This window comes from Brienomyrus brachyistius, chromosome 16 (genome assembly GCF_023856365.1).
Source record: "Brienomyrus brachyistius isolate T26 chromosome 16, BBRACH_0.4, whole genome shotgun sequence".
Classification (NCBI taxonomy): Eukaryota; Metazoa; Chordata; class Actinopteri; order Osteoglossiformes; family Mormyridae; genus Brienomyrus; species Brienomyrus brachyistius.
In genome coordinates, this window is record NC_064548.1 from 15,395,684 (window position 1) to 15,409,499 (window position 13,816).

At 45.8% G+C, this 13,816-nt stretch overlaps 1 protein-coding gene across 3 annotated transcripts in view; it reads right to left on the reverse strand.

Annotated features, from left to right (window-relative positions):
* LOC125710073 (unconventional myosin-XVI-like) overlaps nt 1–13,816 on the reverse strand; it is a 99,263-nt gene that overhangs the window by 37,125 nt on the left and 48,322 nt on the right. For all 3 annotated transcript variants that reach the window (XR_007382909.1, XM_048979275.1, XM_048979276.1), the window contains exons 12-21: nt 13,348–13,413; nt 11,727–11,854; nt 10,465–10,570; nt 9,822–9,933; nt 8,828–8,975; nt 6,714–6,831; nt 4,409–4,526; nt 3,389–3,460; nt 2,074–2,215; nt 489–561 (exon numbers count right to left, since the gene is read on the reverse strand). Coding sequence is in view for 2 of the 3 variants with exons in the window: in XM_048979275.1 (XP_048835232.1) it covers nt 489–561; nt 2,074–2,215; nt 3,389–3,460; nt 4,409–4,526; nt 6,714–6,831; nt 8,828–8,975; nt 9,822–9,933; nt 10,465–10,570; nt 11,727–11,854; nt 13,348–13,413 (1,083 nt within the window). In the remaining variant the exon portion in view is untranslated. The remainder of the gene's footprint in view (nt 1–488; nt 562–2,073; nt 2,216–3,388; nt 3,461–4,408; nt 4,527–6,713; nt 6,832–8,827; nt 8,976–9,821; nt 9,934–10,464; nt 10,571–11,726; nt 11,855–13,347; nt 13,414–13,816) is intronic.

The following is a 13,816-nucleotide window of genomic DNA, read 5'->3' on the forward strand; positions in this document are numbered from 1 at the left end:
CAGAGGCTATGGGCGCAAGGCAGGGAACAGCCCAGCGTGGGGCGCCAACCCATCACAGGGCAGTTTCCTGGTTGTTTAGTAGATGCTTCTTCCTAAAGCAATATATAAGGCTTAGAATTGCGCACTTTGCACAATTACACAACTGGCAATTTAATGAAGCAACTCAGGTTAAACACCTCGCTTAAGGTTACAAGAACAGTAGACTATTTCATAACTGAAAATACTGCCATCTGAGGGGCGGAACTAAGGAATATGAATCTCACAATGGCAAAGGTGTAGAAACATTAGAACAGAAGTAGTATGATAGGAAAACGAATAGAGGAGCATAGAGAGCAAAAATAATTAAGGTTCATCAGATGGAAAAAAACATAGGTGACAAAAAATAGAATTTGTTTTTTTTTTTTCCCCTTCTGACCTTTTGCGGTTATTTAATTACAGAACAAGTTGCAGCGGCAGGTAATCAGTGTTGGGGGGTGGGGGGTCTTTACCTGTTCAAAGCTATTCTTCTGGAAATCTTCAAAACCGAAAATGTCCAAAATATCAATTTCGAGTCCGGAATTACTGCAAAAGAAGGATGCAAAAAAAAAAAGCTTAGAACAGTATCTGCACATGAGTCAGAAAGAAATGCAGCTTTATTATTTATTGGGTGGGGGATGATATAGGAAATGCAGCCTGAGGGTGGAGAGAACAGAGAGTCCGTGAGATGCTACCTTGGGGCACATGGATTCAGAGCATCATACATCTATATATCAGATTCTGCATCACCAGAAATCAATGGCTTTAAATCACACCAAACACAACGTGTCCATTGTTAATTAAAAATCAGTTCCAAGTAGCCAGTCCTTGTTCTTTAACAATGATAAACTTAAACATATTCAAATAAAATGATACAGAAATACGTTGTAAAATAATAATTGGACAACACTTTGATGAAAGACTATGAGATCAGGTTTGCTGAGAACAAGTTGTTATTGGCTTATTTTATTATTATTGTAATTATTATTATTGTTGTAATTATTATTATTATTATTGTCACTATTATTATAATTGGTGTTGTAAATAATAATAATAATGATATATTTTGATAGCTATTTCTCTTCAGGTGCACTTTGTTCACATTCATCGTAAGACATTGCTTAATAGCTTTTCTTTTTTCTTATAAAAAATGCTGTAATGCATATGGCGTTTTGACCACAAAACTAACTGCCTTGTATAGACGCTCCTCTACTTACAAATTTTCAACTTCCGAACTTTCAGACATACAAACAAAAAGGTCCAAACTGTGTTCCTTTGGCTCCCGTTTCCTGTCTGGAACATTTTTTTCCTGCGCGCCAATTCCGCCTAGTACGACTTCTGGCCGCTACTCCCACCGCGCAGCAGCGTAGCGTGCGTACTCCCAGCATCCTACTTCTATGTACTTGCGTATACCCTTAAAATGATGTTGAATAACAACTTACGAACATTTCAAGTTTCGAACGGCTGTTCGGAGCGTATCTTAGCCATAAGTAGAGGAGCGTCTGCAATTTTTCAAAGTAAAGAACACCAAATTCATAATGCATTCACATTTAGCTATTTGCGTAACAGCCATTAAGGAAAAGGACTTTACTCGCCCTCTTCTAAGTCTACAGACAGAGGGGTAAGGAATCCTGTGTATTCATTCTATACGTATCCGACTGAACGGTCCGAAGCATTCCAACAAAATATCTTGTCGATATATCAAAATGTGCCTGGGGTCTTATGGGATTACAGAGGTCTTTAACCCTTATGACAGCTCTCTATCTGAGCTGCCAATGCACACAAACAAATAAGACAGGCTTCCCCACGTCTACACCTGCCGGTCCCCTTGGACTTCTCCTTGGGCTCGCTAGAAACATCAACTGGATCGGGAATGTCGGTCTCAGAGATAGCATACAGTCCATAATTGCTATGACAATGACTATGGGCTGGCAGAATGACTCTGCAGCAGCTCAGGACCATCAACGGCACCAGGACACTACCCTTCCGCCGACTGAACTGCATGTGGTTTGTAATCTCATAGACTAATGAGAACAAATCAGCCTTTCCGTTTGGTACCTTCTGTCCCTCTCTTGATCCTGCAGGTGACGGTTGATGATATTCACCAGGAAGCTGAAGAGATGATCGTATAAAGACTTAGCCAGGCAATCCCTGTAGCTGCTGGACATCTCCACCGTGTGTCGCCTTATGATGACATCACCTGGAGAACGGATGAAGATAAACAGGAAATGTGAAGTAGGATGAACTGCACCAGGGTTTCGGTGATAGAGGATCCCAACAAGTCAAAATAAGTCTTGATTATTATGGCTGTTAGGATCAAACAAAATGATAAGCAGCCAGCATGTCAACACTGATGTGCAATTTCCTTCAATTTTAGGATGCACCTTGGTTAACACAAGCTGAGATCCTGCAGTTGGCACAATAAATAATAAAACCAGCCTCTTTTTTATAACCAGAAGTTCACCAAGCAAACAACTGGCAGTGCAGATGTGTTATGGGCATTTATAAACTGGATCCTGAGTGCACACTCTCACCCAGCCAAAGGGGTCGCCGTGTTCCAAAAAAGGGATTTGCTCCCTGTTACTTTACTACAGGTGTTACGTCACATCGATTGGGTGGAACGGATGGAGACCGTGAGTGAGTAACGATGGCTACGTTGCACTCGCACAGGGGCAAGTTCAACTGGCGGGTAATAAGGCCGCAATTAAGGCACCTGAAGGATGGGGGGAGCATTTCTGCAGGCAGAGAGAGCAAGAAGAGGTGCTGCTAACGAGTGAGGAAGAACTTCAAAGGCATGCTGACAGGCAGGAAGAGGGGAAGACTGGTCTGGGTAGGATAAAACGTACAAGCAACTGACAGTGACAAAGACTGCAACGTGACAGAAAGGCCTGACGGCGCCTATTAGGCGGCACCCCAGCCGTCCCCTAACTTACAGATCAGGGATGATTATTTCATTATTATTTATCATTCTTTATTTTTATACTGCTGACTCTAAGTGCCATATTTATTGTCATCCTTATGCCGATTTTACTTGAATGTGTCACATTACGCCATAACAAACTCCCTGTACCTGAGCTGTACAGGGCGAATATAGTTGATTTTGAATCTGATGTCATGCATGAGGGGGCGGAGCTTGCGAACAGGAATGATCTGTCTTATTGGTGCAGATGTCTGCATGCATCTTTCTGCACCAACATGACGGGCATGTGATGCTGGAGAATCTCTTGGCCGGCTGCGTCATGGCTTCGGTGAATTTGTCCCCTTCTCCTTCTCCTTTCCCCCCGCCCGTGTTAGACCATTGCCGCGGGCAGTGTTTGCTCTGCTCGCGTCACGGAACAGGGGATGTGATGTCCCATCCCAGCGTGCCAGTTACCTTTAATGTGTGTCACGTCTGATGTCAGGGCGGTGCTCAGGTCCTCGGGGCTCACCTGCAACATGTCTGACACTGAAGAGAGGGATAACGTTAATCACATGACTGACACTCGCTCAGACTTAGCTCTCGCTATTCGTCAGGTCCTGGTGCTCCTTAATTACCCATTTTAATATTAAACCTGTTAATTCAAGAGCAAAGTTCCAAAGCTCACTCAGTCTATTTTTTGTTTCTTTTGAGACATTATTGTGAGCCAAAACTCACTCAGTCCTTACGTCATTCAGCATTCAACTTTCCATAAATTTCCTAAACTCACTAAGTCCACGGAAATATTCCTCAAAAACTATCCCATGGACTGTGTGAGTTTTAGAAATATGTTCTTCAATTACACTCTACTTAGAGCCACGTTTGAAGATAAACAGATTGCACACTTTACAACGTGGTCCCCCGCAGTCCATTACCTGTAACGCACTGAATTACAGGCGATCGATTTCACGATGCCTATTTATCAATCTAGTAAAAACATTTAATATTCCCAGAGTGCTGCCTGTTGGTGAGGCTGCATCACTGTCGGCCCCCCCTTCATCGGACGTCAGCGGCGATGACTTATCGCGGCCCCGGCAACAGCTGCCCCCGTCAGCTTCCACTCGGAACAGAATGAGCAACACCGTGGCAGCCCGTGATGTCACTTGTTTACCATCTTCCAAGTCGCCGCTTACTGTAATGCAGGCGTTACATAAAGTAATAAATTATTATTTGAACCTAGCGGGGTCTGTGAGTAATGCCGCGTGGAATGAGTCAGGCATCCCAGAGAGCATGTGACTGCTTTCCTGCACAGATCTGCTGGAGTGAGTGGCAGCTCCTGCTCAGAGCAGCTGCCGCGGGAGATGTTAGGGCGGCCGAGTGAAGCCGGGTCTGTGAGACCCCCCCCCCCCCCCCCACTCCACCCCTACCAAGCCACCCGCAGCACCAGACAGTGGGACCCCTGAGGGGTGAACAGCGGCCGCCCTTCATGACACTGACCTCGTTCTAGCATCCGGGAATCCAGCACAGATGCGTCGTCCTCATCTGGCGTACCAGTGAAGCACAGGTCCCCTAACAGCAGGATTGCCGAGAGAAGCACGAACAGGTTCTCCACATCCTGAAAAAACACACGACACAACGTCTATGAATCAGCGTATTTCTGCCCCCCTCCCCCAGTTAACATAAAGGTAGGAAAAGCTAATGTCTAACAGGTAAAACATCGTGACAACGCGTGATGTTGACATGACAGAGGTTTGGACTAGGAGACAGTAGGTAGATTTAAAAACACGTGTGTTTCTAATAGGTGATCTGGTGAACACCCAGGCTGTTCCTGCTATGGGATCATGAGATAAGATTAGGATCATAAGGACACTGGAGGTGATTCCAGAGAGGGTTAGCACCCCGCGGTCTGGCTGCAGGTCAGAGGCTTCACTAGTAGCACATGATCATGGCATCCAGCAGAGCTCAGGCTCCAGAACATTCCGTCACTGTGGTGTCAGGACCTCCAGAAGACCCTCTCATGTTCACCATTTCATCGTTCATACGCATCCTGAGTATCTTCTCCTCTGTGTGTGTATCTAATGCCTGCCTCTCATTGACACGGTGCATCTGCGTGCACTAGGTACAGTATATGAACCGTGGCTGGATAATTTGCTGCTCTGGGATGAGGGAAGTGCATTTCATCAGGCAGACATGCAGGTCTCCTCTCCTAGTTATGTCTCTTCAATATCCAGGACAGGCCTGCCCTGCCAACCCCACAGTGAATTCCCCAACACTGCACCTGCTCGCAACTGACAAACCTTCTTCTCATTTATCACCCTGGAAAAAGCCCTTGGAAAACACATCTCAGCACTTAAAGTGAGACATCCCATTTCAACGATAATCCTTTAACAGAGAGGTTAACCCCTCGCCTCCCGCCCCACCCCTCCTCCTCCCCACCCATTGCCACAGATGTCCTTGACCACAACGGAGGGCAGGTAATGGAATTCCCCATTATTCAGCGTTCCCATCTACGGCAGCGCTTTATGAAATTTGAAGAGATCCAACTTAGATAAGCAGGAACATTTGTTTAAGTTGACAGTTAGTGTAATGAACAAAGATGGGGAAAAAAGTTTAAGAGAGAATGAATGGAAACCTCATCCAGAAACCACCCGTAACCTTCCTGAGCCTGAAGTACAGATATTAATGTTAATAACACTGAAGGATTTTATATGAGAAGGTGATTCCAAGGTCACCACAGAGAGATGTTCTCCATAAGGGTTAAATAAAATCTCAGAAGAATGACTGTCTGTCTATCATCATTTTCAAGCTGAAATACCAAATAATGTTATTTTGATTATTGAAGAAAGGTAACACCACAAGCAAAGGCTTTGCCACTAGATAGACGTGGAAATGGAAATGCAGGACATGGCAAGTGAGGAGCAACGGCCAGGGTCTAGAAGAGAGGATTATGGGTAAATGAGATCAAATCAGGGAATGGGCATTGGATTCATGGTATCAGGGCGCATTGTGTAGAGGATTACAGTGCTGCAAGTAAGCAGTGCCCACATTTGAGCAGGTGCGTCCACAGCCTGCATCTATGGTAATGAGCACCTGTGGTGACTACCCACGGAAACGGAATATGTCCAGAAAATATAACCCAGAACATGACCCTCACATGTGATGAAGGGTGGGAAGGCCAGGTGACAGGCAGCTCCGGGAAACCTCTGCACCTGGACTTCAAAGCGCAGTGGCGCACATGATGCCACGCCCACCCGATAATTGGTGTGTTCTGAAGGAAACGCCGCACAGGAGGCGTCCATGCGTCTGTTTTTTTTTCAGCCAGCTCGCTGTCATAAAGAGCTGATTGGAGCAGCCATGCTGTCATGCAGTGCTGACTGAGGGAAAAAAATACTGATCGCAGGCGGCAATTGCGTAATCGGACTCGTCAAACACCCCATCGAAGGCTTCCAACTCCAGAAGATCACACGTCAGATCACTGCTACAGTCTGCATCAGTGGTTTTGAAAATTTGGTGCTTAGCAACTTTGTTTTATTTTAAGATATTAACCATAAGCCAACTGCAACAGGTCAAAACGTGCCCGTCAGGGAATATGCATGGACAGAAGCGTGTTTGTTAACTGTGCGGGTCCGTGCTCCGCATGGGGGTGTGGGAACGAGCGCACATGGGGCTGTGCGTGACTGTAAGCGGCCGAAACCACGCTGAGCTCTGCGCATCCCGCATGTGCTTGTTGGGTGGGAGAGTGTGAGTGCGTGTGTGACCACGCTGCCCCCCCTCTGGTGACGCCCCATGCCCCCATACCCACCGGGACACTGAAGCCCACAACCTGCAGAGCTTGTCTCAGGGATGCCAGCCTTTCCCGGCTTTGCTCCTTAGGTACAGCCTCCTCCACCATGTCTCCTGGCGTGCCCTGACTCAGGTACCTGCAGAGCAAGCAAAGAGGCCGTGAGCAGCCACTCTCGCCATCAGATGTACCGGGGGTCACTGGACGCCAAAATCAGGCACTTAGGGTGGGGCGAGGTCTCCAGGAGAGCCGGGAACGCTGAAGCCTCAGTTCTCCTTTCCTTTCTTTTTTTCTGCTCAGATTGACTATGCGGTTATGGATGAAAAGGCCCATGATCCTCTGTAAGCATGCGGGGGTGTAAACGTCTGTCTGGGTCACCATTCGGCCATGACCGCAATCAGCAACGTGGACAGGAACTAAAATTATGGGTTTGACCCCCCCCACCCCTGGTCAGCAAAATCTCCCGAGCGGGTACTCCCCCACCCCTACCCCGATTGGCAAAATCTACTGGGGGGACACCCCATGAAATTTATTTCTGGCTACGGGCCTGACCACTGTGTGCGTTTATTTGCTGTGGCCTAGTGGGGGCCTCTGATAGGTCTCCTGCAGCCTTGACAGAGGTGCCTGCATCACCGTGGAAGTAAAGGGGCCACAGCTGCTGCTGCTTCCCATTCAGGGGCCCCGTGTCAGCCTGAAAGTGCTAAGTGGCCCCCATCTCCTCCTCCCGATTTCTCTGTCCCTGATCTCCCTGTCCTGATCTTTCTGCTCCCAATCTCCTGGTCCCGACCACTCGGTCCATATCCCAGTCCTTATTTCTCTGTTCCCAATCTCTCTGTCCTTATTTCTCTGTTCCCAATCTCTCTGTCCTTATTTCTCTGTTCCCAATCTCTCTGTCCTCGATCTTCTTGTCCTGATATCTCTGTTCCAATCTCCCTGTCCTGATCTCCCTGTCTTAATCTCCCTATCCCGATCTCTCTGTCCTGATCTCGCTGTCCTTGATCTCCCTGTCCATGATCTTTCTGTCCGGATCTCCCTGTTCACGATCTCCCTGTCCACGATCTCCCTGGCCTTGATCTCCCGATCCAGATCTCTCTATCCACGATCTCCCTGTCCATGATCTCTCTGTCCTTGATCTCCTGGTCCCAATCTCTCTGTCCTCGATCTTCTTGTCCTGATATCTCTGTTCCAATCTCCCTGTCCGGATCTCCCTGTCTTAATCTCCCTATCCTGATCTCCCTGTCCTGATCTCACCGTCCTTGATCTCCCTGTCCATGATCTCCCAGTCCATTATCTCTCTATCCGGATCTCCCTGTTCACGATCTCCCTGTCCACGATCTCCCTGGCCTTGATCTCCCGATCCAGATCTCTCTATCCACGATCTCCCTGTCCATGATCTCTCTGTCCTTGATCTCCTGGTCCTGATCTCTCTGTCCACGATCTCCCTGTCCCAATCTCTATGTCCCAGGTCACCAAAATGTTTATATAACACCCTCATGCAAACACTTGAACAGCAGGTGAACTTTTGAACCTGTGGCCGTCGTGTCACTGCTGAAATGCAGTCAGTGTGAAATTCCTTGCCTCGACAGCTACTCAGCATTCATACAGAAACTGGGAATAGAAGAGTGTTTTTTTCATGGAACAGCTGAAACATTCACATCACTGAACCAAAAGATAAAAACGAGAGAGAAATAAAGAGCTTTGAGACACTTAGCTAGCAGCCGCATCAATTCATCAAGTTACCAAGGTTGTGTAATTTTCCAGCAGTATATGTACTCTCACGTTAAGGTGTACCTTTACTAATCTGTGAATAATACACAATGAGCTTGTGTATATCTGTCATAAACTTATTTGTCTCCACAATGTGATAAAAGCCTGTTATCTTGATGTAATGCAAGCTATTTTTTTCCGGTTCCTACAAGGGGAAGCTCAATTTTATAAAATTTGTGCATGCAATCGAAAAACTAAAAAGTCTTTTGTTTTGTTTGGTCACTTAAGGTTAAGGTTAGGGCTGGGTGGGGGTTACGGTTGTCATGTTGGGATAAGAGTTTTTCCCAAAGAAAGGAATCGATGGTCCCCACATAGATATGAATACAAGAATATATGTGTGTGTGTGTGTGTGTGTGTGCAGTTCTGACCTGTGTGTGAGTACACTGTTGAGATACAGACGGCTCTTCTCCTCTGAGGACATGCCCTCTGCTATCAGGTAGAAGATATTAAAGTTCCTCTGATATTGTGGTGGAGAGATGAGCCGTGACTTCTCAAAGAGGTATATATATAGCCTGGCTGAAAGAAAACACACACAGGGCCATTAGCATTAAAATAAAACACACATACAGCTCAAATAACTTAGAGAAGGCACTTAACAATATTGACTTTCAACTCCCAAACCAATGATGGCCTATCCTGTAAAGCTATATGTTTCGCTTTGGACTATTTCCTTTATATGTAGCTCATTACATTCAGTTGTCATTTAGAGTTAGAGAGTAAATTAGAGTACACAGCATTCCTGCTGGTCGGGGAAGGGAAGCGGTTTTAAAATAAATTTTGAAAAGTTAAGCTTTGGCTCCCCCTATTGGCCATTTTAGTGACTTGCAAAATCAGCTCGTCTATCTACACTTCTTCCAACCAAACATGCAGGTTAGGGTAGCAGGGAGGAGAGAACCTATCCTAGGCGGCACAGATGACAAGGCTGGGGTACAGTTTGGATGGGGTGTCCCTCATAGAGCAGTGTTTTTCAACCGGGTCCTTGCTTCCTCCCAGCTCCCGGCTGGACAATGCAAAAATGTGGCCTGTCTGGATCGACAAACACTGCCAAAGAGCGCACAGGCACTATGGGCGATTCAGAAACACCAGTTAGCCTAACCAAACTCCCCATACTCACAGGAGTAATGTGGATTCACCCCTCCCCCCAGGAGGCGTGCGGATACAGCCCCAAGTCATGACGTCACCCATAAAGCCTGTTTGTTTACACATGTAATAGTGTTGACAGTAAACAAGCAAATTCATTTTCCAGGATTTGAAATTGAATCAAACGTTACTATTCATAGCCATGCCTTACACCATCGGTATATAGTGTAATGTAATCATTTCAAATATTTGTAGAATAACAATAAAAAAGATTTAATTTACCTCCAGTCAATGTCTTCTCCTTGTACTGAAGCGAAAGGAACTTAATGAAGCGACTAGAGCTGTCGTTCATTTCGGTTTTCGCATGACTGAATGCTTCAAGAATGCAGTTTATCTGAAAATAATGAAAAAGCAAACATAAACTACCAAAAAGTTACTCCTTTTGTATATCTCCTCACCTGATGAAACAACCAAAAGGAGGAATTACTGACACGTGCACGCAAATACGCATACGTAAGAAATCCAGGGTAAAACTAAATAATTTGTATAATAAAGTAAAAAATCAGTAAGACAAATTTACCACCAGGGGGCACTATCAGATACATGTTGAAAAGGCGACTATGGGCTTTATTTCTTCAAAATGAGAACATATTTGCCCAATGTGTTGCCGTGTTTAGCAGGGCAGGCTGCTTGGGACTCTCAATATACTCATGCAACACCAGTCACCTATAAAATCTCAGTCGTTACATTACAGCTTGCTCTGAAAATACATATTTTGCAGCAAATTCACTTTATTGCAGGTCTATAAAGTGGTCACCACTGGGACTGGCTGCAGTTTCATCTAAGACCACAAAATTGAATACAGATTATGGGTGCTGAGTGAGGGAAGCCCCCAGTTAAAAGGGGTGGGGAGTTACTGACTCACATGCTCCATCTGGGGACCCAGAGCAAAGCCCTCGGGGCTGGAGTGGACAGTCAGGTGCTGCACAACATGCTGAGAGGCCACGGTCTTCCCGGAACCACTCTCTCCGCTGGAGGAAGAGGGTGAGGAAGGGAGAGGGAGAGTGAGAAGGAGATGATGTGAGGGCGGGATAGATTGGGAGGCAGCCAGGCGGACGGACAGAAGGTAGGTAGACGGGGAGGATGGAGGGGATATGGCGGCGTGGGAAGGAGAGATGGAGAGAGAGGGAGAATGAGAAGTTTGAAAGAGAGGAGGAAAGAGAGACTTCCAAAATTCTTGACAGCTTGCTAGAGAAACTCGGTGCAGGACTGGCTCTAGCTACAGACAGAATATGCAGTTGCCTAACGCCCCTGAATTATCTGTGTTGTGGAGGAAGTGAAATGATCATCAGTTTCATTGGTGGGGGGGAGGGTGGGGGCTCCCAAAAAGGCTTTGCCTAGGGCCCCTGGAAAGGTAGGGTTAGCCCTGCTTTGGGGGACACTCTTCTGTAACCTACAATGCATATGTGACCAGAGCTGGAAGGCTGCCTTCTCCTCTCACTACATCTAGACCTTCTTCATATTCCAGTGTTCTAGAACATAAACAATGTGTTATCTCTGTAGGGGACGCATTTAACAAACCAAGCAATATATTGCTCAGCAGTTTAAAAATCCAGGTAAAAAAAACTTATTCTTTCTGGGTCACGGTCATGTGGATCTAGTTATGGGAGGCATGGAGAGCAAACCAGGACACAGAAAAATGGTCCCCACAACGTAAAGATAACATATTTTAATTGCACTGAACATTTAGTCCCCACAATGCAATATAAACATAATCCCCGCCCACACACACACCCAGGAAAGCATATATGGGAGCACATTATTTAATGTGCTTTGGAAAATTTATGTGGATCAGTCCACCTAAGCTGCATATTTTTGGACTGTGGCATGAAACACACTCAGACTGTGGTAATATATAGGAGATAACAGAAGCAGTACTAATTACACTGCAAGTCAAACGTTACTTAACACAAAACCAACAGAGGTGTGAGTATGTCAACAGCTCACGCTCAGCTTTTATTGAGTGTGCATGTTTTCCCGGTGCTCGGGGAAGACAGCGTCCCCCCCCCCCCCCCCAAGCAAACCCGAAAGTTTAATGCTGATTCTGGGGTATTGGCAGCCCAGGAATGAGGTCACACAGATGCAGATGAGGTGGAGAGCAGAGGTGAGAAGCACAGCGAGGGGTACCTCAGGACGAAGCACTGCGGCCGGCGTTCCCGCAGCATTGCCTGGAAGGCTCTCTCCGCAGAGGAGAAGACGTGGGGGGGCAGGCTGGGGCAGGGACGTCCCCTGGGGCGGAAGTACAGCTGGCTCACCTGGAGAGAGCCGGGGGGGGGGGGGTGATTGTAATCACAGCTGTATAGACAACGTCAGAAGCATGCCATGTTTCACAGACAGATGGGGTCATTTTTTCCTGAAGCCCCTGAGAGAATTGATCCTGTCAGGATGGAAAGCAAGACATGACACAGGAATAGGTGTCATGCTGTGAATGAAGGTTTTTTTGAGGGTTTCATAGCTGTATTTTACGTTGTTTTTTACCATTTTTTTTTAACCTTTTCCTCTCAAACCTCAATATGAAGTTTGAATGATCCATAACAATCCACACTAAATAGATCAAAGGTATGTGCACACACACATGTAAAAAACTGTGTATTATATTTCCTCATGTCCAATTTCATTTCAGCTGGTGCTCAACCGACCACACTTCGTATTTTCATTTATCCATCCGGCGCCAACTCTGCTCAGCGCTGCCCCTTGCTGACAGCACAGTGAAGTGCAGGGAACTACATGGCATCAAAGTAAAAGCTTTTAGGGTCAAAATCAAAGCTAGAGATTAAAGCAAACAGGCCTTAAAAGGCTATAGACACTAAACCGAGAAAGACCATTTAGAGGAAAGTTGGGCTCAAAAGATACGTGGTTGTACAGAGCATCAGAGTTACAATATGACATATTAAAATGGGCTGAATGCGATGAATATGCTGATTGATATAAGATGCATAAAGGGAACAGGGATCAAAGGCTGAGCAGCAGTGTTGGTGGAAACACACAATGAGCGACAGAAGAGGCACAAGGAGCAGAATGCCAGGTACAGAGAGGAGGCCCCTGGGTAATGGACTGGGAGCTGCTGTGTGGGACAGATGCAATACTGGGTGACCCGGGTTACCGGGTGGAAAATGAACAGATGGTATGAAAGGAAGACATGAGATTCATGCAAGTAGAAAGCGAACAGGTGACAGAACAGGCTGCTCCTGTGCATTTCATGCATATGCATTGGCCACTCATACTCATGAATCAACACTGGAGCCCCACAGTCATAAATCCACACCAGAGGGCCGCACTCAGGGACACGTGCCTGATTCCACATTCACGGCTCCCCACCAGGTTTCCATACTCATGGACCCATGTTAAATTTATACACTTGAGGAATGACACCTGAGTTTCATGCTTATGGATACGCATTGTGGAGTCGCGCTTTACAGAGAAGAGCTACTCTCCACAGGGTCATTTAAAACTGTTCAGCAGCCATGAACCTACCTAGATGAGTCCAGAACACATCTTACATATATTCCATTACAGGAGAAACAATTTCGCCTAGATTTTTCGCTTTTACAGCGGAGTGGATTGAACTGAAGTCCTTTTGGTCCCAGATAATGAAAATTCCTCACTATAAATTTGACAGATTTCTACACCTCACAGAAAAATACTGAATTAGTAATAATGAGATCAATTTTCCACTGGGTATTTCTGCACAGAATGCCCCTGAAACCATATTCACACCCCAAATAAAGCCATGTAAAGTGCCACTTACCGGTGCTGAATAAATAGGGAGACTTTTGTTGGGATTAAGAATCAGAAGAATGTGGCCAATATATGTCTGAAAGAGAAGAAGATATTCAAGGTATAATTCATCTGTTAGAGCAAATTAAAGGATAATATAAAACCCAGTTATTCATTTTTTGTGTATTTATATCAAAGTTCAAGGTAACATTGACCTTTAAACACATTCTCACAGCCGTTCATCATGCTGCACAACTATACAACAGATCAAGAGGTTTGGTGGACATCTATGAAAGGATTTATCACGCTGACATCAGTACAAGTAGTGAGTGGTTTTATGTGCTGAGTGCAACTCTGCTCTCAGCTAAAGGTAGGTCAGTTCATTACAGCCAGTTAAGTGAGTTACCTACATTCCATGTAGTACATACCATGGTAATAAAGAACTAGCTAAAAGAAATAATGATTCTAAAGTCGATAAAACAAGTAATGTTTACTGGCAA